The sequence below is a fragment of the Elephas maximus genome, chromosome 12 (assembly GCF_024166365.1).
Source record: "Elephas maximus indicus isolate mEleMax1 chromosome 12, mEleMax1 primary haplotype, whole genome shotgun sequence".
Taxonomy (NCBI): Eukaryota; Metazoa; Chordata; class Mammalia; order Proboscidea; family Elephantidae; genus Elephas; species Elephas maximus.
This window is the reverse complement of record NC_064830.1, coordinates 61,431,148-61,456,279: the sequence shown is the minus strand read 5'-3', so window position 1 is coordinate 61,456,279 and position 25,132 is coordinate 61,431,148. Positions and strand designations below refer to the sequence as shown.

Below are 25,132 nucleotides of genomic sequence, written 5' to 3'. Positions count from 1 at the left end.
TCACCTCCAAAGTCCCTAACCCCATCTGTCCCGCAGATTACAGGATCCGCCGGCACCAGGAGGTTCTGCTGAGCCGGCTGGGAGGTGGTCTGGAGCTGGGGGGCCCCCCGCCCAGGCTAGCCAGCCTCCTGCTGGTGGAAGGCCTGACGGACCTGCAGCTGCGGGAACATGACTTCACGCAGGTGGAGGCCACGCGTGGGGCCAGGCGCACTGCCAGGACTATCACCCTGGGAGGGCTCTTCCTGCCTCTCTCCCGGGTTTCTGTCCCACCCCGCGTCTCCATCACAGTCGGGGTGGCAGGCGTGGGCAAGACCACACTGGTGAGGCACTTCGTCTGCCTCTGGGCCCGGGGGCAGCTCGCCAAGGACTTTTCGCTGGTGTTGCCACTGACCTTCCGGGAGCTCAACACCCATGAGAAGGTGTCGGCTGACAGGCTTATCTGCTCTGCCTTCCCGCATGTGGGGGAGCCGAGCCTGGCAGCAGGAGCCCCAGCCAGGGTCCTCCTGATTCTGGATGGTCTGGACGAATGTAAGACACCTCTGGACTTCTCCAACACTGTGGCCTGCACAGACCCCAAGAAGGAGATCCAGGTGGACAACCTCATCACCAACATCATCCGGGGAAATCTCTTTCCAGAAGTTTCCGTCTGGGTTACCTCCCGCCCCAGCACAGCTGGCCAGATCCCGGGGGGCCTGGTGGATCGCATAACAGAGATCCGGGGCTTTAACCAGGAGGAGGTCAAGGCGTGTTTGGAGCGGATGTTCGCAGAAGACCGGAGCCTCACAGGCTGGGTCCTGGCCCAGGTGCATGCCGACAGGGCTCTCTACCTGATGTGCACCATCCCCGCCTTCTGCCGGCTTGCAGGGTTGGCGCTGGGCCACATGTACCGCCACAGGCGAGGGACCTTGGACACTGAGCTCTCACCCCCGAGGACCCTGAGCGAGATCTACTCCTGGTATTTCAGGATGGCGCTCGGTAGGGAGGGGCAGGACAAGAGCAAGGTGAGCCCACACATCGAGCAGGTGGCCCACGGGGGCCGTAGGATGGCAGGGACTCTGGGCCGGCTGGCCTTCCACGGGCTGGTCAGGAAGAAGTATGTGTTTTACGAGCAGGACCTGAAGGCCTTCGGGGTGGACGTGGCCCTGCTGCAGAGTGCCCTGTGCGGCTGCTTCCTGCAGCAGGAGGAGACACTGGGCTCCTCTGCCGTCTACTGTTTCTCTCACCTGTCCCTGCAGGAGTTTGTGGCTGCTGCATACTACTATGGTGCATCCAAGAGGGCCATCTTTGACCTCTTCACAGACAGTGGCGTGTCCTGGCCCCGGCTCGGCTTCCTCACCCACTTCCGGAGCGCAGTGCAGAGGGCCATGCAGGCTGAGGATGGCAGGCTGGACGTGTTCCTGCGCTTCCTCTCGGGCCTTCTGTCCCCCAGGGTCAATGCCCTGCTGATGGGCTCCTTGCTAGCCCCGGGCGAGCACCAGGGCTACCGGGCACAGGCGGCCAGAATCCTGCAGGGCTGCCTGGCCCCCGAGGCAGCTGTCAGTGCCCGGGCTGTCAACGTCCTGCGCTGCCTGCATGAGCTGCAGCACACGGAGCTGGCCCGCAGCATGGAGGAGGCCATGGAGTGCGGGGGCCTGGCCATTCTGACCAGTCCTCCACACCGTGCTGCCTTGGCCTACCTGCTGCAGGTGTCGGACACCTGCGCCCAGGAGGCTAACCTGTCCTTGTGCCTCGACCAGGTCGTCCTCCAGAGCCTGCTGCCCCAGCTGCTCTACTGCCAGAGCCTCAGGTGGGCACAGAGGGGAGGCACACAGGGCACATGGGCAGAGAAGAGAGAAGGGCCTGCAACAGTTTCTCCTTCCATACCCTGGACCACCCCAGTGCTCCCGAGGCTGTGCCCCCTGATTCCACCCATTCTACCTGCAGCCCACCCTCCATCCACTGCTAACAGCCTCAGCAAAGGGGGAGGGGAAGATGTAGGGCAAAGGTCCTGAGACCAGAGAGCAGCTACACATCCTCAGAAGGAGGAGAGCAAGCACAGTGCCATAGAGGTGCAAGTAGCATACAGGGTTGTTGGGATGACAGCTCATAGAAGACACATCCTTGGGCAGGAACCTCAGAGCTCACAGCCTCTGAGCCTTTCAGTTCTCCTTCCATAGGAAAACTCGGAGCATTGGGGGTGTGCTGGGCATGGATCTCTGAGTCACAAGGATGTGATGGAGTGGAGAGAGAGGAAAAGGTTCCCCAATCAGATGTCTGTAGACCTGGGATTAATGCACCCTCTCCTGTCCCCACGCCAGTCCCTTTGCCAGTGGCCTCCTACTACCCTGCCCATGAGTAGTGGTACCACTCACTGTCACTGTTATTGGGCAGGCTGGACACCAACCAGTTCCAGGACCCCGTGATGGAGTTGCTGGGCAGTGTGCTGAGCGGGAAGGACTGTCGCATTCAGAAGATCAGGTAACCCTGACAATGGAGCCCCACCCACGGAGCCCACCTGTCTTGAGGGGCCCATGACTCCCTCACCCTTCCTGTTCAACTGTCCAGTGACGCTTTCAAGGAGAGGGGTCTTTGATGCATGTGGCACAGGATGCACTATACTTGGTTCTGCCCATTCTAGAGGGTTCCAGAGCCTCAGGTAGCTCATCTGTAAGAGGGAAATGATATGATGAGGGTCGGACACTATCGTGGACATGAAAGCATTTCTCAAGAGCTATTCATGCTGACATGGTGCCAGATCCAATTTTCTCTAAGCTCCTCTCAAAGTTTGACCTCAAACAGTATTCTGGACATCTAGTACATTTAATTCATTCTGTTATACATAAGGTCACTATGAGTTGAAGCCAACTCGATAGCAACTAACAACAACAATTTTGTAATTAGATGAATCTTATATATTGACTGAAGACTAGATCTACATGCTTATGAAATCCCTCCTGTAATAACATTTCTGAATCTGAGTAACAGCCTGGCTGTAGCTGAAGCAATGTGATGACGTGAGGATGGGTTTTGGAAAACTAGGGAGACGAGTTTGGAGGATAGGACCCAGAGAGCAATTTTTCATCCTCAGAACCTTCCAGGTTCTGAATAATCTTTCTCTGAAGAAACGAAATTTAGAACCAGTTAGGAACAAAAACAAACCACTGAGTGTAGTGGTTAGGACAGTAGGCTCTGTATGCTGCTGCGTGATCTTGAATAAGACACCTCTGTACCTAAAGAGGGTAAAAATGGGGACCTACCTGTAAGTTCGGTAGGTCCTCAAGACCACCCTCAGGTTCAACGATTCACTAAAAGGACTCTCAGAACTCGGAAAAGTTGTTATATTCTTGGTTATGGTTTATTACAACAAAATGATAAAAATTCAAATCAGCAAAGGCAAAAAGTGGAGTCCAGGAGAGACCAGGCAGGAGCTTCCAGGTGTCCTCTCACAGTGGAGTCATATGGATAGTGCTTAATTCTCCCATAAACAATGTGTGACAACATACACGGAGTATTGCCAAATAGGAAGCTCACCCAATCCTTGGTGTCCAGAGTTTTTATTGTGGGTCAGTCATAGAGACATGAGGGATCACCCACACGCCTGACCTTAGTCTCCAGTTACTCCAGAGGTCAAGCTAATAACACATAACCCAAGGTTCCACCATAAATCACACTGTTAGCATAAACTATCTGGTGCAGCCCAAGGCCCTCAAAGAAACAAATACACTTATCAGAAAGGATATTCCAGGGGTTTAGAGGTTACCTTCCAGGATCCAGGGGCAAGGGTCAGAGGAGACCCTTCTTTGAGCAAGGTTAATCCTTTCCTACGATTGCTGTGAGGCATGAATGAGTTAATTCAAGTACAGTGCTTATGACAAGGCAGGCACCAAGGAGGCATCATGGAGGAAATAGCTGTCATTAGCGGTATCACCTTTGTCTTGTTAGCAAGAGACATGAACGTAACCTCTCTGAAAGAAAAATAATAATGACTTCACTTTTTTTTTTTTTTACTTCGTGGGAGTCTCCAACATTTTTAGCACATGATAACACAGCCAACTTTGTTTTTCTTAAAGGAGGCTAGACAATGCTCAGAAATTATTCTGAACTAAGCCAAAAAGTTCTATGGCCACATTCCCTTCTTCACCACTTTGTAGTTGGTTCTCAATGCCATACCTGTGTTTGAAACGTCCAAGCTATCTTTCAGAAAACTCACATGGCTCATAAAATACTATTTATAAAACATTATCAAAGTCCTGGGGTGGTGGGGGCCAGGGGCTCTCTAAAATCTGACACATTTATATAGAAGGTAGCCTGGATAAATGGTCTTCACACTTTTAAAAAAGAATAGCACCGTTTTAAAAAGAGACATCAGGCAGAACTCCAATATGTAAAACAGATAAAAGGGGAACTATGAGGATTGAAAGGAGAGGGGGTGGGGGCCCAGAGCCCAGCCCATGTGGTTTGCTCATCAGACTCTTGTTGGCTCCTGAAGCTTTCCTGAGGATCCCTGGAGCCCTTGGAACAAAAATTACAAAGCAGTGGCCTGGGGATCTAATTGAAAAACTGTATCCCATGGGGCTGCCCCAATTGTAAATGCCTAAGAAACTGTAAAAAGCCTCAATGGCTACCATTTCTGAAATTGGGTACATGAAGCAAGATGAAGTTGATCCACCAGCATATTCCTGAAATCGCCCTTTCAAGGCAGATATAGATGTATTTTTTTTACTTTAGGGCTAATTTTGTAACAACTCTACCATTTGCTTTTCTGTCACAAGAGAAAGGCTAGAATCAGTAGTGTGCTGGAACCAGTTTCTACCAGTTCCTTAGGGCTGATGGTTATATTTTCAGGAATTTTTGCAAGCTGGTCGTTAAACTGTTGGTGCTTGAAATTGGTCGTGGTGGGAGTATTTACACCATGGAAATTGGCAAACGCTACAATCAGGTTTTTTTTTCGGAGAGCCAATTTATCAGCATACCAGTGGCTGAAATTTACATGATGGGGTTCTGTAATTGCCCTCTTTGCTTTGCTATGTGTATAGAAGTTGTTGTGCTAGATTCTGGCCAAATTTTCCCTGGTATCCTTTGCCAAAGCGAGGGTCTATCCACTCAGGATCGGGGCATTCCCGTGCCTGGCCATCCTGTTCCAACGGGCCAGTGCATCTCCACCTGTATCCAGGCCCTGATGATGTTGGGGAGGCTGAGGGGTTCAAATCACAGGTACGGCATGAAGAAAGCGGTGATGGGATGTATGGACCTGAATAACCACTCCTTTCCCTTTTCTTGGGCAGCTTGGCTGAGAACCAGATTAGCAACAAAGGGGCCAAAGCTCTGGCCAGGTCCCTCCTGGTCAACAGAAGTCTGACCGCTCTGGAGTAAGTAGGATGTCAAAGGCCTAAGTCTCGCCATTGGAACAGGGAGAGCTTGTGTGACATCTTGTACAGGCTCCTCCCCCTCCTGTGAAATGACTGGTCTTATCCAACTTTCCCTGCTTCCCCAGATTCAGCCCATGGGTAACCTCTGGGCATGGTACCCATATTTCATTGAGAGCAGGTTCTAAGGTCTCTTGGCCCCTGATAGCCCCCTTACTCCTGTAGGAGTAGGAAACAGGGAGGCCTGACCCTAGACCACACTTTACTCTGGGTGGGTTAGAAGGACAGCTGAGCAGGCAAAGCCATAGCCACCCCTAGCTGCTGCCTAAGTGTCATCCCCCAGGACTGTGGAGCCTGATCCAGTGAAGCTCTGAATTCATTCATTCAGGACCCATTTCCAACCCTGAATTTGGGTTTATCATTCTCCTCATTTTATCCAAACCTACTTCTATCAAGTCCTGTTTTTTTGTTTTGTTTTGTTTCCCCATCACATGGGACTATCTTGGGAAACTTCTTCCTTGTTTGACTGTATAAGGATCTCTGCACTGATTCCTTCAAACATGAAATCCTAAACCCTGACTCATTCTTTTGGATGATCATAGATTTAAAGGTCAGTGTAACTTCTGTTCATCCTTCCCTCCCTAGGAGTCAAATGAAAGAGGATAATTCTTTCTTCCTTCCACCAGCCTCCGAGGTAACTCCATTGGGCCTCAAGGGGCCAAGGCCTTGGCAGATGCTCTGAAGATTAACCGGACTCTGGCTTCTCTGAGGTACATATTACCTGTCCCCCATCCCTGCTGCCCCCGGGAGAGGGCCTATAAAACTCTCTCCTCAGGTGCCATCTATGGAATGGGAAGCAATTCGAAATGGGAAGCAATTCGAAATGGCAAGCCTGGGCCCCAATCCCACTGGATTCTACGGGATCTTTTATCCTAAGCAAGTTTCCATGATCCAGCTCTTCCTGAGTCACTGTGCTTGTGTTTATGGTCTGAGAAGGGGGCAGAGGAAAAACAGGGGTTGTGGGGCTCATAGAGATGGGGAAGGGCAAAATAATGTTAGAAAAACCTCTTGTTTTCTATTGAACGGGAAATTCCCAAGGCCATAGTGTCAGAATTTTCCCATGAAGTGTTTTCTAGCACACTGAAAAGCCCATATTCCAGAAGGTTCCTATGGTTTGGTGTGGTTATCTGTGTCCCTTTTAGGTGCCTGTGGTTGTATACATCCTTAAGTGGGTCAAAGTTGAGTATGGTATTATGTTTTTCTTTTTTTTTATTTCTTTTTTGAGGTGAAATTCATATAGCATAAAATTAATCATTTTAAAGTGTAAAATTCAGTGGCATTTAGCACATTAATAATGTTGTGCAACCACCACTTCTATCTAATTTCAAAACATTTTCGCCTCTCCCAAAGAAGACCCCATACCCATAAGCAGTCATTCCCCATTACACCCCAGAGCCCCTGCAAACCAAATCTGCTATACGTCTTTATCAATTTACCTATTCTAGGTATTTTATGTAAATGGAATCATACAATATGTGGCCTTTTTGCGTCTGGCTTCTTTCATTTAGCATCGTGTTTACAAGGTTCACCTACTTTGTAGCATGTACCAGAACTCCATTCCTTTTTATGACTGAATGATATTCCATAGTATGGACATACCACAATTTGTTTATCCATTCATCCACTGATGGACATTTGAATTATTTCCACTTTTTGGCTATTGTGAATAGTGTTGCTATGAACATTTGTGTATGAGTTTTTGTGTAAGTATATATATTCTCATTTCTCTTGGGTATTTACCTAGGAGTGGAATTGCTGGGTCAAATAAGAATTCTATGTTTAACTTGCTGAGGAACTGCCACACCGTCTTCCACAGGAGCTACAGCATTTTACATTCCATCAACAATGATGAGGGTTATAATTTCTTCACACTCTCACTCACACCTGTTGTTGTTGTTATTGTTAGGTGCTGTTGAGTCTGTTCCGACTCATAGTGACCCCATGCACAACAGAACAGAACACTGCCCGGTCCTGCACCATCCTCACAATCGTTATGCTTGAGCTCATTGTTGCAGCCACTGTGTCAATCCACCTTGTTGAGGGTCTTCCTCTTTTCCACTGACCCTGTACTCTGCCAAGCATGATGTCCTTCTCCAGGGACTGATCCCTCCTGACATGACCAAAGTATGTAAGATGCAGTCTTGCCATCCTTGCTTCTAAGGAGCATCCTGGTTGTATTTCTTCCAAGACAGATTTGTTTGTTCTTTTGGCTGTCCATGATATATTCAATATTCTTCGCCAACACCACAATTCAAAGGCGTCAATTCTTCTTCGGTCTTTCTTATTCATTGTCTAGCTTTCACATGCATATGGTGTGATTGAAAATACCATGGCTTGGGTCAGGTGTACCTTGGTCTTCAAGGTGACATCTTTGCTTTTCAACACTTTAAAGAGGTCCTTTGCAGCAGATTTACCCAATGCAATGTGTCTTTTGATTTCTTGACTGCTGCTTCCATGGCTGTTAATTGTGGATCTAAGTAAAATGAAATCCTTGACAACTTCAATCTTCTGTCCATTTATCATGATGTTGCTCATTGGTCCAGTTGTGAGGATTTTGTTTTCTTTATGTTGAGGTGCAATCCATACTGAAGGCTGTGGTCTTTGATCTTCATTAGTAAGTGCTTCAAGTCTTCTTCACTTTCAGCAACCAAGGTGGTATCTCATCTGCATAATGCAGGTTGTTAATGAGTCTTCCTCCAATCCTGATGCCCCATTCTTCTTCGTATAGTCCAGCTTCTTGGGTTATTTGCTTAGCATACAGATTGAATAAGTATGGTGAAAGGATACAACCCTGACGTACACCTTTCCTGACTTTAAACCAATCAGTATCCCCTTGTTCTGTCTGAACAACTGCCTTTTGATCTATGTAAAGGTTCCTAATGAGCACAATTAAGTGTGCTAGAATTCCCATTCTTCGTAATGTTTATCCATAATTTGTTATGATCCACACAGTCGAATGCTTTTGCCTAGTCAATAAAACACAGGTAAACATCCTTCTGGTATTCTCTACTTTCAGCCAGGATCCATCTGACATCACCAATGATATCCCTGGATCCACATCCTCTTCTAAAACCAGCCTGAATTTCTGGCAGTTCCCTGTCGATATACTGCTGCAGCCATTTTTGAATGGTCTTCAGCAAAATTTTGCTTGCGTGTGATATTAATGATATTGTTTGATAATTTCTGCATTTGGTTCAATCACCTTTCTTGGGAATAGGCATAAATATGGATCTCTTCCAGTCAGCTGGCCAGGAAGCTGTCTTCCATATTTCTTGGCACAGACGAGTGAGCACCTCCAGTGCTGCATCCGTTTGTTGGAGCATCTCAATTGATAATCCACCAATTCCTGCATTCTTGTTTTTCGCTAATGCCTTCAGAGCAGCTTGGACTTCTTCCTTCAGTACCATCGGTTCCTGATCATATGCTACCTCTTGAAATGGTTGAACATTGACTAATTCTTTTTGGTATAATGACTCTGTCTATTCCTTCCATCTTTTGATACTTCCTGCATTGTTTAGTATTTTCCCCACAGAATCCTTCACTATTTCAATTTGAGGCTTGAGTTTTTTCTTCAGTTCTTTCAACTTAAGAAAAGCCGAGTGTGTTCTTCCCTTTTGGTTTTCTATCTCCAGCTCTTTGCACATATCATTATAATACTTTGTCTTCTCAAGCCGCCCTTTGAAATCTTCTGTTCAGTTCTTTTACTTCATCATTTCTTCCTTTTGTTTTAGCTGCTCCACGTTTGTGAGCAAATTTCAGAGTCTCCTCTGACATCTACCTTGGTCTTTTCTTTCTTTCCCGTCCTTCCAATGACCTCTTGCTTTCTTCATGGATGATGTCCTTGATGTCACTCCACAACTTGTCTGGTCTTCAGTCACTAGTGTTCAATGCATCAAATCTATTCTTGAGATGGTCTTCTGAATTCAGGTGGGATATACTCAAGATCATATTTTGGCTCTTGTGGACTTGCTCTGATTTTCTTCAGTTTCAGCTTGAACTTGCATATGTGCAATTGATGGTCTGTTCCACAGTCGGCCCCTGGCTTTGTTCTGACTGATGATATTGAGCTTTTCCATCGTCTCTTTCCACAAATGTAGTCAATGTGACTCCTGTGTGTTCCATCTGGCGACGTTCACGTGTATAGTTGCCGTTTATGTTGGTGAAAGAAGGTATTTGCAATGAAGAAGTCATTGGTCTTGCAAAATTCTATCATTTGATCTCCGGCATTGTTTCTATCACCAAGGCCATATTTTCCAACTACCAATCCTTCTTCTTCGTTTCCAACTTTCGCATTCCAATCACCAGTAATTATCAATGCATCCTGATTGCATGTTTGATCAATTTAAGACTGTAGCTGCTGATAAAAATCTTCTGTTTCTTCATCTTTGGCTTTAATGGTTGGTGCGGAAATTTGAATAATAGTAGTATTAGCTGGTCTTCCTTGTGGGCATATGGATATTATCCTATCACTGATAGCGTTTTACTTCAGATCTTGAAATGTTCTTTTTGACAATGAATGCAACACCATTCCTCTTCAGGGTGCCATTCCCAGCATAGTAGACTATATGATTGTCCGATTCAAAATGGCCAATACCAGTCCATTTCAGTTCACTAATGCCTAGGATATCAATGTTTATGCATTCCATTTCATTTTTGATGATTTCCAATTTTCCTAGATTCATACTTCATACATTCCAGGTTCCAATTATTAATGGATGTTTGCAGCTGTTTCTTCTTATTTTGAGTCACGCCACATCAGCAAACGAAGGTTCCGAAAGCTTGGCTCCATCCATGTCATTAAGGTCCGCTCTATTTTGAGGAGGCAGCTCTTCCCCAGTCGTCTTTTGAGTGTCTTCCAATCTTCTAGCACTATATCAGATAATGTTCTGCTGCTATTCATAAGGTTTTCACTAGCTAATGGTTTTCACAAGTAGAATGTCGGGTCCTTCTTCCTAGTCTGTCTTAGTCTGGATGCTCAGCTGAAACTCCTCCATGGGTGACCCTGCTGGTATCTGAATACCGGTGGCATAGCTTCCAGCATCACAGCAATATGCAAGCCCCACAGTACGACAAACTGACAGACACATGGGGGCACTCATACTTAGGGACTATCATTTTTAGTTGTAATCAGAACTATTGGTGACTTTGTTACTGTTATCCAGATACCATGGGCACACTTCCAGTCAGCAGGCAAGTATTTATAGAGCCAGAGAGAAACCTAAGCAGTGGCCTCTGGGAGAGGTAAGGCAAGGGCCAATTGTTCCTGTTCCTGTTCCTCTTCCTGCGCAGTGGACAGCAAGGGCATGCCGTGGTCAGAACTACTTTCCTACCAAGACCAGTTGCTTCCCCCTTGGGCCTCAGTGACTCTGAGACATCTTCCAGGGCAGGTATCCCCACTGCATGGGAGCTCAGGCCATTGCTGGGTGCCCTCTTGTGCTCTGTGATGATGTTTCTCTTCCTTACTTTGATAGCCTCCAGAGCAACGCGATCAAGGACGATGGTGCTGGGTCCATAGCTGAGGCCTTAGCCTCCAACCGGACCCTCTGCATGCTGTGGTGAGTTGATATGCTGTCACTAGAACCCTCCTCTTTCCTCTCTTCCCCTTCTCCAAGTGTCTCTCTGTTTTCTGCAAGGAAGAACGGATGGGGCAAGGTCCTGAGGCTTCCTGACCTGTCCACATGGCCCCTGGAAAACCTGATGCCCAGCTCTGTTCCAGAGAACAGGTGTTGGGGAAATCATTAAAAATAAAATCTCTGCCCACTCAGAAAATCCTGTTCATAAATGTAGCAAAGAGTAAAATAGTTTTATTACTGAATAAACCTTAAACCAGACTGTGACATGTATCCTAGGCAATTAGTTAATGAGACTGCAAGACAGGAGGCAAGCTCACCCTTCTACATAGCCAGGCAGATTCAACACACTACATACGTGTTCTCAAGAGAAACCATTAGTCTCAACTCAGGCGATCTGGCAGCACTATTTGTCACACATAGTTCATTCTAAATTCAACACCTGGTAAATGGGGTGGCCACCTGTGCTGGTTAATTGCCTTTATCTACAGGAAACCCAAAACCCCTCACATCTCTATGGCAAGCAGGTAGTTACAACGTGGAGCCAATGTCAAGGCAGGGAGGCAGGGATACTGGAACACTATCTCCTTTGATGTTTACATTTCAAAGAGGAAGCTCCAAGGCCATTCTTGGGTTGTGAAATTGGCAAGAGACTCATTTAGCTTTTGAAAATCTTTACAAACATCTCAAAGGGACAGAGAAAGGATTTACAAGTTTTCTCAAAGGAATGTTCAAAGAAAAGGGAGGAGGGAACAGGTCACTTTTTCTTTGGGCCCCAGGAAAGTTCCATTTTTTAGATTGTTGTTTACCCTTCACAGGAGAGGTCCTACCCTGCCTGTCCTCTCAGGGTGAGGACAGAAGCCAAAGGGCCAGGATTTCTCACCAGCCATGTAGGATTCTCTTGTCACATCTCCTTCTGCCAGGTTTAGTATAAAAGGAAGTGACTTTTTCAGAAGAGGAATCTATACAGAGGGTCTGCCCTCTGGCCTTTCCTAGCAAGGTTTCTAGGGAGAGTTCCAGTTTTGGGAGGCAGGTGGTAGACTGCTGACTGTTTGGCAGCTGGTCAAAGTGATAGGCAGCAGGACTTGCACATGGCAGTCCCACTTGGGAGGTGGTGGGTATTCACAGTATCGACCAGTCATTGCTTTCTACCCCTTAGAAGGGAAGGCCTGGCTGCCCTTGCCTCTTAACTCTCCCACATAATAATGTCATTGCCAACACTTTGGCAATGATTCACAGACCTTTCCTGGAGAACCCCTCCACCCCATGCTGTGATAAAGGAAGTTGTCTCTAGTCTCTAAAGGAAGTAATCTCTAGTCTAGACTAGGTGGTCTAGTTGAACTCTAACGTTGACCCCAGATTGTCCTAGGCCTGGGAATGGCGGTGGGCAGCTTTACTGAGGGATCCCTCTCCTCTTCCACAGCTTGCAGAAGAACACCATTGGGCCTGTGGGAGCCCAGCGGATGGCAGATGCCCTGAAGCAGAACAGGAGTCTGAAGGAGCTCATGTGAGAAATGCAGAATGGCCAAATTTTTATACTGGGTGCCTACACAATGCCTGGACACCCTGGTGGTGTAGTGATTAAGAGCTGCAGATGCTAACCAAAAGGTCGGCAGTTTGAATCCACCTAGGCGCTCCTTGAAAACCTATGGGGCAGTTCTACTTTGTCCTATGGGGTCGCTATGAGTTGGAATCGACTCAACAGCAATGAGTTTTGCACAATCCCCAGCCCACCATAAATATTTGTGAGCATAAGGAGGGAGGGAGGGAGGGAGGGGTGGATGGGTGGGTGCAGGATGGCAGGCTCTGGCATCCAAAGAACCTAGGCCAGGAAAATGGAGACCTAGATATCCAGGACTGGGTGAACTCCTACCTTCTCAGGTTCACATTCTACTGCCTTCCCACATAGCAGAAGAAGATAACCACGTTCACATAAAGAACCACAAATACCTCTCACTGCCAGGGAGTCAAGGACTTTCCACTTTGATTTCTTACAGGAGGCAGGTGGTCACTTGCAGAGGCTTCCAGTCAACAGGTTTCAGGCAGAGCAATGCACCTGGCATCCTTGAGACAACAGAGACAGCCCTCCTTGAGAGAGCTTCCTGGACCCTGACCTCTAGGCCAGGACCAGCCTGGCTACTCCAGGAAGCTGGCTCACTCATTTCCCATCTCTTGCAGATTCTCCAGTAACAGCATTAGTGACAGAGGTGCCAAGGCCTTGGCTGAGGCCCTGAAGGTGAATCAGGGCCTAGAGAGCCTGGAGTGAGTCTGCCTGACACCCTCCAGGGATACTGTGGACAGAGGGTGACTCCCCTGGGGTCTCCATCTAGCAGATGTGGGGGTGGGGGGGGAACTGCTGGTCAGGGCCATTTCCCTGGCAGAACTGAACCAATCAACAAGCCCTGGGCATACCCTGATCTCTCTCCTTCCACACCCACCCACCCACCCACCCTGCCAGCTCCATTTCCCCTGGACAGTAGGGGTTTGGTTGGTTCTGGAATTTTCAGAGTGACAAGAAGCACCCAGTGCCCTTGAAAAGCTGGTGCAGATGACTACAGACTGATTGGCTGCATTGGCTTGGGGTAGGGTGGGGGAACTTGGCACTGCCCCCACACTGGGGCTCTGCCTTGTCACTTGCTCTGGGGGTTGTAAACACAACACCCCTCAGAGGCTCTTTGGAGCCACCCACGTCAAGTTTAGAAGAGTCTAGGCTTCAGGCCTGTGGTGCTAAACCCACCTGCCTGACCTATCCTCTCTAGGATGGGAGAGGAAAGGTGAGACGAGAGGAGAGATGTGGGGTAGAACCTACCCCCAGGGTCCCTCCCTCCCTGTTGAACCCAGCACTGTGGCCCAGGCTGAACCGCGTGACTCCCTGGGTCCCCCGGACAGCCTCTGCTATGCCAAGTGAGCCCGCCCTCTGTCTGCAGCCTGCAGAGCAGTTCCATCAGCGACACGGGGGCGGCTGCCCTGACAGGGGCCCTCTGCACCAACCAGGCCCTCCTCAGCCTCAAGTGAGTCCTCTCCAACCAGTCCAGTCCTACCACTGTCCAACCAGTATCTCTTTGACTCTGGGAGTCTGAAGGGACTTTGGAACTTGGGAGGGCAGGCCAATGCTGGGGGGTCCACACGTACCCCTGCGGGGGTCTGTTATGTTCAAGGGCAGGTTTCGCTCAGGATCCTGGCTCATTCTCAGCTCCCTTCCTAGATACAGGTCCTTTAGGCCCCCACACAGGCTCACCTGCCTCTTGCCCCTCACACCTGGAGATGTTGTCATCTTATCCTCTCCCCCTGCACTCTCCTCCTCCTGGCTAGGAATCTGAGCCCTTCTTGTTGGAACAGCCTCCTTAACACCTTACATCAGGTCACTCAGGAGGCCCAGGTACCCCCTGTGGTTGCTCTTGAGCTTTGAGAAGCCTAAACCTCTGGCTTGTCTCCTGGCCTAGGCCTCCATCTGCCAGGTCAGAAGCTCAGGGTCTTCTCTCTTTCTTCAGCCTCCGAGAAAACTCCATCAGTCCAGAGGGAGCCCAGGCTCTCGCCCGTGCCCTCTGTACCAACAGCACCCTGAAGAACCTGGAGTATGTGGCAGGGCGGGGGTGGGGGTGGGGGGGGTGGGAGAGCATGAGGGATTGAGGAGGTGGCATGTCTGTGTTGCCTGAGGGTTATTTATGCCAGTGGTTTCACCCACCCAGAATCTGGGGGCTCATGGGCATGGTACCATGACGTGACCACACCCTCCTCACTTGGTCCTGACCCAGCTCCTCTCACCTCTGCCCTCCAAGTTGCAAATCGCAAATCACAGTCTGCCAGCCTCATCCCTGTGGTAACTAACAGGCAGCAGAGGGGTCAGCAGTGTTAGACCCCCAGGTGGACCACCCGATGGGAATCTTGGCTCTGCCAACTCCTGGCTGTGACCCTGGCAGTCACTACACCTTGCCAAGCCTGGTGACACCTGCCTCATGGGGTTGTCAGGATTCAGCAAAATAAGCCTTGTCACATGCCTTGCACAACGTCTGACACATAAAAGTTCTACCACTGACGGGGGCATGGACATGGTCCTGGGACAGGTAGGCAGAGCGGTGTGGGTTCACCGGTGACCAAGGCCAGTGGGTCTCAGGGTCTGTTCCCATTCCCTTCCTCCTAGCCTGACGGCCAACCTCCTCCACGACCGGGGTGCCCAGGCCATCGCAGGGGCAGTGAGAGAAAACCGCGCACTCACCTCCCTTCAGTGAGTCTGCCTGTGGCTCCGCCTTCCCCACCAGGGCCCCAGGCCACACCTAAACCAGCTGAGGCAGGAGACTCAGTATCAGGGGCCTGTCCTAACCCCACATCCTGCTTCCTGGGGCTGACCTACAGGCAGGCACGGCAATGCTTCTTGCAGGGCTCTCCCCAGAGAGTCCATGGGGACCCTCTGCAGACTAACCCTGAGAATGGCAGGAATTCTGTCTACCTCAGTGGCCAGGACCCCGTCCTTCAGGAACCACCGTGCCCGGCTGTCAGACCCCTCTGAGAAGCACTCTCTTTCTGGGAGCTTCCAGGGCCTCTGTGGTCAGCTCCCAGGCTGCATGCTCAAGAGTGTCTCTGTGTCTGCCCAGCCTGCAGTGGAACTTCCTCCAGGCCAGTGCTGCCGAGGCCCTGGGACACGCACTACAGCTCAACAGGAGCCTGGTCAGCTTAGAGTAAGTGGGGCCTCCACAGAGGCTGCAGGGTGGGGCGGGGAGCAAGAAACCCAGGCCCACCAGGTATGGGCACCACAGCAGGAACTTTTCAGTCCTGCTTTTTATTTTTAATGTAACAGCTTTGAGATATAACTCACTCGTTTAAAGTGTACAATTCAGTGCCTTCTCATGTGTTGAGTCATGTGACCATCATTGGACAATTTTAGAACATTTTCATCTCCCCAAAAAGCAGTCCTGAATGCCTTGGTAGTCACTCCCCACCCCACTCCCCTTAGCCCCTGGCAACCACTCAGCTACTTTCTATGGCTGTGCATTTGCCGAGTCTAAGTATATTACATGTGGAATCATATTATCTGTCCTCTTCTCTGGCTTCTTAGAATAATGTTTTCAAGGTTCATCCACATTGTAGCATGTATCAGAACTTCATTTCTTTTTATAGCTGAATAGTATCCCATTGTCTATGGACAGGCCACATTTTATCTGTTGATAGACATTTGAGGTATTTGGAAATAGTGCTACTAGGAATATGTGCATGCATGTTTTCATGTAGACCTGTGCTTTGGATATGGACCTGGGAGAGGAGTCCTGGGTCATGTGGTGACTGCGTGTTGAACATTTTTTTTTTTTTGTATGTTTAACCAGATGAGCCTCATTTACTTTTGACCCTGACCATTCCTTCTTCCTCAGCTTTCAGAGTCTCTCCTCTTTGGCCATTCCTCCACGTTCTTTTATTATTAGACTTTTAAATACTCAGGGTTCTGTCCTAGGCCATCTTCCCTTGAAGGCTTTTCCATGGCACTCCTTCCCGCCCAGGGCTCCAGTTACTTTCAAAGGCCCAAGACACCCACATCCACATCCCAGACCTCTCCTACACCTCTACCTGGGTGTCTCACAGGCACCCCGGGCTGTCCCCACGATCTCTCCACAAGCCCGCCTCTTTCCTGGTTCCCTAGCCCGTGACTGGAACCAGCCAAGCGATGGTGAAAACTCGGGACATTGCCTCCTCGCTCGGCCCCACTCCCTTGCTTCCAGTTCACCTCCACATCCTGAGGTTTCTCCCTCCCAATGATGCTCCCATCCATCCATACCATCCAGGCCACCGTCATCGTTCACCTGCAGGACTATGCTAACCTCCTAAACTAGTTTTCTCCTGTCCACATCCAGTCCCTTTTCAAACTGCTGGCTAGAAAGCTTTCTAAACGTGGCTCTGACCCCTCCTGGCTGAGAGCCCGCCATGGCTGCCCAGGGTCTGAGGGGTGAAGCCTGGCCCCTCAGTGTGGCCCCGGAGTCAAAGGGTCTGCTGCTCTTGCTCCTCCCTGGTCTCATCTCTCACCACGCCCCCGACAACTCTGCCCCAGGGATTGAGACTCAACTTCTCTGGATTCCTTACATGTGCCAGGCCCTCTCTTTCATCTCTCATCCTTCAGGTTTTGGTTTAGACCTGTTTCTTCTGGGCAGCCCTGTGTGACCACACTGGGGCAGGTGACTCCACAGGGCCCCTGAAGCCTGCACCTGGCCTGTTGTTACTCCTTGGTTAATCCTGCCTCCCCACCTGAATCCCAAGAGGGCAGAAGTGGGCCTGTTGGTTTGCACAACACAGCACATACCAAACCAAACCTGCTGCCACTCACTCGATTCCAACTGACAGCTACCCTACAGGATGGAGTCGAACTGTCCCATAGGGTTTCCAAGAAGTGCCTGGAGGATTTGAAATGTCGACCTTTTGGTTAGCACCTAAGCTCTTAACCACTCCACCACCAGGCTCCCTTAGCACATAACACCCCCTCAAACACTGTTAAAATAATTCATGCAAACGGCTTCCTTAACTGCTCCAGGGCCTGCTGCTCTCCCCAAGTCTGGAGGAAAAAAAGATGTAACAACCAGAGCAGCAACAATGCCTCAGGGATTGAGGGCTTTGGTTGAATTTTCTGGTTGCCAGTGAAAAACACCCTTTTTGGTCCAAATTCTTGTTGAAAATATTTCTACAGTGTGTCCTCTTCTTGTCTCTGACGGTTGGACCCCTTTGCATGTTAGTCATGATGAGCCTATGGGGCTGCAATGGCACCACGGGTGGGGTAATTATCCCCCAGGGCAACCCCTGGGAAAAAATGAAAATGGACACCACAGCTCTCATCAACTAAATCATCAATGAGATGCTTATGAAGACCCCTGGAAGTCAATGTCTATGTGTGTGTGGGGTCTGAATTCAATCTGGAAGGCCCAAGTGCTGCAGGTCCTGGTAGAGTCTGGTTGATGCCCCACATGGCCCCCAAGAGTTCACTGCCCACATTCAGTTTACAGGAGAATGCCATCGGGGACGAAGGAGCTTCTGCAGTGGCCAGGGCGCTGAAGGCAAACACGGCCCTCACTGCTCTCTAGTAAGTCCAGGGTATGCACAGCAGTCCAGGAAGCTGGTCCTCTCCACCCTCCCATGCTAAACATCAACTTTGTGTGCCAGCAAGGAAGGTGTGTTTGATTTTCCTAATTTTAACAACTGGGAAATCGACCATTTGGAGAGTAAGAGCTAAAGATCCAGTGAGTGTTCTCCCCAAAACTTTCCAGGAGGCTGCCTCTACTGCTTATACCCTTAGCAACCAGGTCCCTGTCCTAGGCATCAAACAACTCTGGGAGTTGCAGAAGTCTTTGGACCAACAGTTTTCAGCGCTATCTCGCCAGTTTCAGTTACTGGGCTGGGGGAAGGTATGAGGCTGGAAAGGCCCAACCAGTCCTACACTGACTCAACCTCCTCCAACAGCCTCCAGGTGGCCTCCATCGGTGCCCCAGGGGCCCAGGCGCTGGGGGAGGCCCTGGCTGTGAACAGAACCTTGGAGGTTCTTGAGTAAGTATTCTAGTCTTTGGCTCCATCCCTTGCCCTAAGAAACAAAGCTACTGAATTCAAACTGAACAGACATGAAAGAAAAAAAAAAAATGCCAGTGTGCATGGAAGCCCAGCACATTGCAATGATCTTCATTTAGATCAAACATGGCCCAGCTTCCCAACTCCCATGCCATACCTTTTCCCCCAGAGTTCATCCTCTCTCTACACTCCTGTTCTCCTGTCTGGGTTGGCTTTGCCCAAGCTGAACATGCTCAAGGCCCTGTTCAGGGGCTCCTAGGGTGGCCACTGATCCTGATCTGTGAGAAGATCAAACTCCTGGGGGGTGGCAGCGTCAGGCTCTGTGAGGCACTCCAACATGTCCAGGTCATCCCCGCTCTTGTGGAATCCTGAGATGCTGAGTGCACTGGGGATCTGGTGGACGGAGCAATGCCTCTCTTGTGTCAGCCCACTTTTTCTTTGGAGTGAAAAAGGAGGATGAGAGCGCCAATAAATCGCCCACGTTGGAGCAGCCTCACCTCTTCCTTATATGTCTTGTTCCCTCAAGCTAGGCTCAGTCCTGTTGCTGGGGAAGTGAGGACGGAGCAGCCCTCCTCTGGTGGTTGCTGCAGTCCATGTTTCCTCCATCAAGTCACTCATACAAACGTGAGGAGATAGCACCACCTGCCACCATGCCTTAGAGGTTTCCCGTTTTTCCTGACAGTTTACGAGGAAACGCCATCGGGGTGGCTGGGGCCAAAGCCCTGGCCAATGCTCTGAAGGTAAACTCCAGTCTCCGGAGACTAAAGTAAGTGGCTGTCCCAGAGCAGCCAACTTCCTCCCTGTTGGATCTCCCCCCACGAAGAAATGCTGTTCACTTCCTCTGTCATGGCTTCCTTCCGAATATACAGGACTCAGACCTTCCTGATTATTACAGTCAGTATGCCACTGCAGATGAGTCTGCTCATTCTGCTTAGCGTAAGTCAGAGCTAAGTAGCGTCTCCATTTACGGTCTTCCACCGTCTGTGGCATCTAGACAGGGCAACCTGGCTACTTGTAGACACCAGTCTCAAGAGCTAAATGACACCTAGCTGTTGCTATGCCTTCTAGGGACAAATCAACCAGAGAACCACTTGTCCTTTCTCTACCGCCCCCACAAGGTAATTCGGCATTGCTTCCTCAGATGTTTTCTTTTGTTCTGAGTGGCTCACTGTGCTCCTTCCATCTTTTCTCTGTTTAGTCTTCAAGAGAATTCTCTGGGGATGGATGGGGCGGTATGCATCGCCACTGCACTATCTGGAAACCATGGGCTCCAGCACATCAAGTGAGTGGGGTTCAGCAACGTCTGCCCTTCCTGGCCACTGCCGCTCACCCTTAGGTCAGGCCCTGCCTTTGGCCCAATTCTGGGAGCCAGCTGACCTCCAACTCCCTCAGCAGCTCGGGAGTGAAACTAGTGTAAAAGGGGCCCGTCCCAAGCCTTGTCTATGGGAGGGTTCCTGGAAGCATAGAGGCTTTGCAGAGAACTCTGCGTTATCAAATCCCTTCCCCCTCCAGCCAAGTTTTCAAGCCCCTTCTCTTCTAGTCTCCAGGGAAATCACATAGGGGAATCTGGCACCAGGATGATCTCAGAGGCTATCAGGACAAATGCTCCCACGTGCACTGTCGAAATGTGAGCAGAAGCCGTTCTTGGTGGACCAGGCAGAAGGACAGGCAGTGACTCTGCTGGATGTTTTTGAACAGAAAACTTTTTGGGAGTGCCTTCCTGCAATCTGGGAAGGTTGCTGACCCAGCATGAGACCTGGTCCCTTGCAAGGAGGAAGGAAAGGTGCTACCAGAAGAGGCCACAGGCATCTCTCCTGATCAAGGTCAGCACAGGCAGCCACTGGATTGTACTCCACACATGCACAGAGAAGGGAATGGGGTGCTACCGAAGGACCTGAAAGCACAGCAATGTAAAAGGGACAGGAATTACTGTTGTTCCAAAATGTGTCCTTAAAAATGAGTAGTCAGTGCCCTGACAGGGAACACAACAGAGAACTCCTGAGGCAGCAGGAGAGCAGTGGGATGCAGACCCCAAATTCTCATAAAAAGACCAGACTTAATGGTCTGACTGAGACTGGAAGGACCCTGGTGGTCATGGCCCCCAGAATCTCTGTTGGCCCAGGACAGGAACCATTCCTGAAGCCAACTCTTTAGACATGGATTGGACTGGACAATGGGTTGGAGAGGGATGCTGGTGAGGAGTGAGCTTCTTGGATCAGGTGGACACTTGAGACTATGCTGCCATCTCCTGCCTGGAAGGGAGATGAGAGGGTAAGGGGGTTAGAAGCTGGCAAAATGGACACAAAAAGAGAGAGTGGAGGGAGACAGTGGGCTGTCTCATTAGGTGGAGAGTAATTGAGAGTATGTAGCAAGGTGTATCTAAGTTTTTGTGTGAGAGACTGACTTGATTTGTAAACTTTTACTTAAAGAACAATTAAAATTATTTTAAAAAACTAAAAAAAAAAAAATGAGTAGTCAGGCTGAGAATCATGAATGGAATGGAAAGCCTGCCAGCGATGATGATGCCACGGTCTCAAAGTATCTCCCCACGAAGGGGTATTTACAAAGAGAAAAAGGTACCTTAACAACAGAGAAATCTAGTAGACACTGCCTTAACCATGTGATCAGGGTCACTCATCAACATCAATAGTGCAACCCAACATGGTGCAACAAGAACATGTTGCTGATGCGGTGTTCTTGTCAAAAATGCTTACCTAAATCTCTAATCATGAGGGTAATCATCAAAAGCCAAGCCAAGGGACATTCTGAAAAGCACCTGGCCTGACCTCTTCAAATGTCAATGTTATGAGAAACAAAAAAGGTGGGGAGGCAGTTTTAGAGTAAAGGAGATTAAATAGACACAATCATTTAATGCAATGCAAAACCTTTGATCAGACCCCAGAAGAAGAAAAGAAAAAAAAAAAAAACAGCCATAAAGTACATTATTTGGAAATTGAGGATTTCTGTTTTTGAAAGATATTTTTGCTGGGTACAGAATTCTAGGCTAACAGTTTTTTCTTTCAGTACTTTAAAAATATTGCTTCACTGTCTTCTGATTCACATCCTTTCTGCCCAAGTTGAGAACTGGACAGAACCAAGGCAGAGTTACAGGAGCCAAATGCTAGAGAAAGTTGTGCCTTGCAGGAACTAACAACTGGAGAAACCTCAATGGCTCTAGAAAGTCTAAATTCCATCAGAATTTGAAATTCTCTTCTGCATTTTTCCCCTTGCCTAGTAAATTTTTTTATTGGATATCAGACATAAGGAATTTTATCTTGTTAGCTGCTGAATACTTTTATATTCCTTAAAATATTACTGGGCTTATCTACATGGGCCCTAAGGGGCAACATTTACTCTAAACCACAGATGAGAAGGGGGCAGTGAAACTAGAGTACTAGAAATGGAACAACCAGAACACAAAGAGAATGCTGACACATTGTGAAAAATGTTAACTAATGTCACTGAATAATTTGTATAGAAACTATCAAATGGGAGCCTATGTAAGTTTACTGTGGAATAACCACTGTGTCTGTAAGAAACAGTATTTAGAGGTTTACTATGAATATTATGTAATTTACTGTGTAAACTTTCACCAAAAACACAATAAAACATTATTTAAAAAATACTGGGCTTGATTCTGGAACAGTTACTTAGAAGGAGTTTGAATCTTTCAAAGCTTGCTTTTAAGCAGACATTGTTGAGTCTAGGGCCACTTCAGCCCAACTACTGAGACAATACCTTTCTCAATACTCTACCTCATGCCACATTTATTACCAGGTTTTTCTACTCTGGCCCTACTGACTTCCCATTACAGAAAACGATGAATCAGCACTTGTACATCATCTCACGTCCCCAGGTTTTCTTTCTTCATCCTTTCAACACAATTCTGGGAAGTCTTCTTGCATTTTTGATAGCTCTCTTACTTGTTTCCTGTCTTGTTCGGCAACATTGTATTAGTAGAATATCTGACCTCCTGGGAATGATTCTCTAATTGTCTTATCTTTCCTATTTTTCATCTCTTTTTCTTTTTATTCTTCTTCCAGAGAGTTTTTCCAACTTTACCTTCCAATCCTTCTTCCAAACTTTTTATTGTGGCTAGTATATTTTAATTTCCAAGAGCTCTAGTTTCCAGTTTTTATTTTTAATAGCATCTAGTTCTTGCTTCATGAATGCACTATTTTCTTTTAATACCTCTAAGGAGATTGGCACTCTTCTATAATTCTCTGCTACTTCCTTAATTTTCTGTCTCTTCCTAGCTCCTGGATTCAGTTAACTTATTGTGGTTTCATTTTCGAATTGGACATGCTCATGTCTGTTGATCTTTCGCTGTCTGTCCCCATTTAACCATGAGGCACTCCAGAGGTGACTAGAAACTCTGTGGGACGGGGTCGGACTTGCTGACACGTGTAAGGTGACCAGGTAGTATGAAACCAGCCATTTTGATGAGGAATCTCCATGGGTCAGTACCTACTATTTTGCCACCCCGTCTCCACTGGGCCTTTCACTCTCCGCAGAGAAGAGTCCTTTAATCCCCTATCTGGGGTGATATACACCTAGCAGCCCACCCTCTTGAAACTGAGCACCGAGAGATAGCTGAGGAGTCTCACTATTCAGTAAGTGGACTTTCACTTAATCCTCCATTTTTCAATAATGCTCCCCAGAGCTTCTCTAGTCCTAATTTATCCATAATCTAAACTTCCAATTTCTTGCCAGACTGGGAAGGGGTAGTTCTCTGGCTGCCTAGGAAACAAGAAGGGCCTTAAGAGGGTGGCGGCAGGGGGCCTAACTGCTGCCTATATAGACTTTCAAACAATTTCCTATTTTCAGCCCCATGTCTCAACCCTACTTTCCACAGTACCTGTTCTTCCAATTCTGTGCCTTTTCAGGGCTCGGCATATGAGTTCAATCCCTCCTCTAGAGACACTCAGATCTCGGCTTTCTCAGCTCTAATTCTTCCATCTGTTTCCACGTTCCAAAACACTGTTGGTATCTTGTCCACACTAGACTCCTCTCTGGTTTTCTTTATCCTTGTTATGTTTACCCTCTTCAAATTTTTTTTCTCTCTCACTTTGGTGGAATCTCAGGAGGGGAGAGATAAACTAATGTACTCTACCCACCAGGTTTCACAGGAATTCTTCCTTGTTTACATATTTCCTGATTACCACCAAGGTGTCTGACTGACACCTCAAGCTTAACACGATTCAAAGCTTCCCCTATCTACTCCCTTCTCCCTGCTCTTCCTCCAGTATCTCTCCCTCTAGTTAACCCAAACCAGAACTCTCTTTTACCTTCAGTTTCTCCTCCTCTTCACCTTATCTCCCAATTATAAGCAGTTCCCAAATTCTGTCCATTTTCCTTCTGTCTCTTTCAACATCTCAATCTAGCTCTCCATCCCATCACCACTGCCTTGGAGTAAGCCCCTAGCTCCTCCTGTAACACAGAACAGCTTTCTAACCAGTCTTCCTGCCTCCACTTTATCCTTCTTCCCAGTTTTTCTTCTATAGCACCACAGTGATTTTTCTGAGATCTGATCTCTGGAGGTTGCTAACCACCTACAAAACAAAACCCAGTCAATTCCCTGACGTGACAAACATGGCCCTTCTGCTACTCCCTCACCAAGTACTCCACACTTTGGCCATTCTGTCCTACTTGTCATTTCCCAAGGAGGCTATGCACTTGGACAGCTTGTGCCTTTGCATATTCATGCCGCGCCCTACCATGATGCCACGCGGATCTTCTCTGACAGACTCTTACTCAACCTTTAAGATCCAGCTCAAAACTGACTTACATCGACATCTTCTTTGACTCTTCCAGGCAAGGTGCTCTTTACTCTGGGTTCCCACAGAACTTTACAGACACTCTTACCATTGCAAGTACCACACTGTATTACAATGTTGAATCATCTTTCTCTCTTACTAGGTTGTCAGTCTATCAAGGGCAAATGCTACGACATAACTGTCTGTGAATTCCCCAGTGTTTAACACTTCAGTTAGACACAGGGGGTACTTAGTAATTGGTAAACAAAAGTAAGTCCTAGGCAGCACATCCTAGCAAAATAATCCCATTTCAAGGCCACATAAGCTCTGGCTTATCTGACAGCAGCACTGAGTTCCTAAAATTTCTACTTTAAATTGCTCTCTACTCAGTATCACTGTCTTAGTTACCTAGTGCTGCTATAACAGAAATACCACAAGTGGATAGCTTTAACAAAGAGAAGTTAATTCCCTCACAGTCTAGCAGGCTACAATCCAAATTCAGGACGTCAGCTCCAGGGGAAAGCTTTCTCTCTCTGTCGGCTCTGGAGGAAGGTCCTTGTGATGCATCATCAGTCTTGGTCTGGGAACATCTCAGCACGGGAACCTCAGGTCCAAAGGAAGCACTCTGTTCCTGGCACTGCTTTCTTGGTGGTATGAGGTCCCCATGTCTCTCTGCTCTCTTCTCTCTTTTATATCTCAAAAGAGATTGGGTTACGACACTAATCTTATAAACCTCATCAGTATAACTGCCACTAATCCATCTCATTACATCATATTGATAGGATTTATGACAAATAAGGAAATCACATCAGAAGATAAAATGGTAGACAATCATACAATCACACAAGGGAATCATGACCTAGGCAAG

The 25,132-nt window shown here is 48.1% G+C and overlaps 1 protein-coding gene across 8 annotated transcripts in view; it reads left to right on the top strand.

Annotated features, from left to right (window-relative positions):
* Window positions 1–22,172, top strand: part of NLRC3 (NLR family CARD domain containing 3) — a 40,465-nt gene extending 18,293 nt beyond the window's left edge. For 4 of the 8 annotated variants that reach the window (XM_049903494.1, XM_049903490.1, XM_049903491.1 and 1 more), the window contains 16 exons: window positions 37–1,786; window positions 2,371–2,457; window positions 5,265–5,348; window positions 6,032–6,115; window positions 10,877–10,960; window positions 12,399–12,482; window positions 13,154–13,237; window positions 13,903–13,986; window positions 14,467–14,550; window positions 15,117–15,200; window positions 15,568–15,651; window positions 17,946–18,029; window positions 18,407–18,490; window positions 19,191–19,248; window positions 19,707–19,790; window positions 20,049–22,172. In XM_049903494.1, coding sequence (XP_049759451.1) covers window positions 37–1,786; window positions 2,371–2,457; window positions 5,265–5,348; window positions 6,032–6,115; window positions 10,877–10,960; window positions 12,399–12,482; window positions 13,154–13,237; window positions 13,903–13,986; window positions 14,467–14,550; window positions 15,117–15,200; window positions 15,568–15,651; window positions 17,946–18,029; window positions 18,407–18,490; window positions 19,191–19,248; window positions 19,707–19,790; window positions 20,049–20,183 — 3,038 coding nt within the window. In that variant the 3' untranslated portion in view covers window positions 20,184–22,172. Of the gene's footprint in view, window positions 1–36; window positions 1,787–2,370; window positions 2,458–5,264; window positions 5,349–6,031; window positions 6,116–10,876; window positions 10,961–12,398; window positions 12,483–13,153; window positions 13,238–13,829; window positions 13,987–14,466; window positions 14,551–15,116; window positions 15,201–15,567; window positions 15,652–17,945; window positions 18,030–18,406; window positions 18,491–19,190; window positions 19,282–19,706; window positions 19,791–20,048 lie in introns of those variants that run through there. The other 4 variants (XM_049903495.1, XR_007519594.1, XM_049903497.1 and 1 more) reach the window with 4 other exon arrangements.
* The last annotated feature ends 2,960 nt before the right edge of the window (window positions 22,173–25,132 follow it).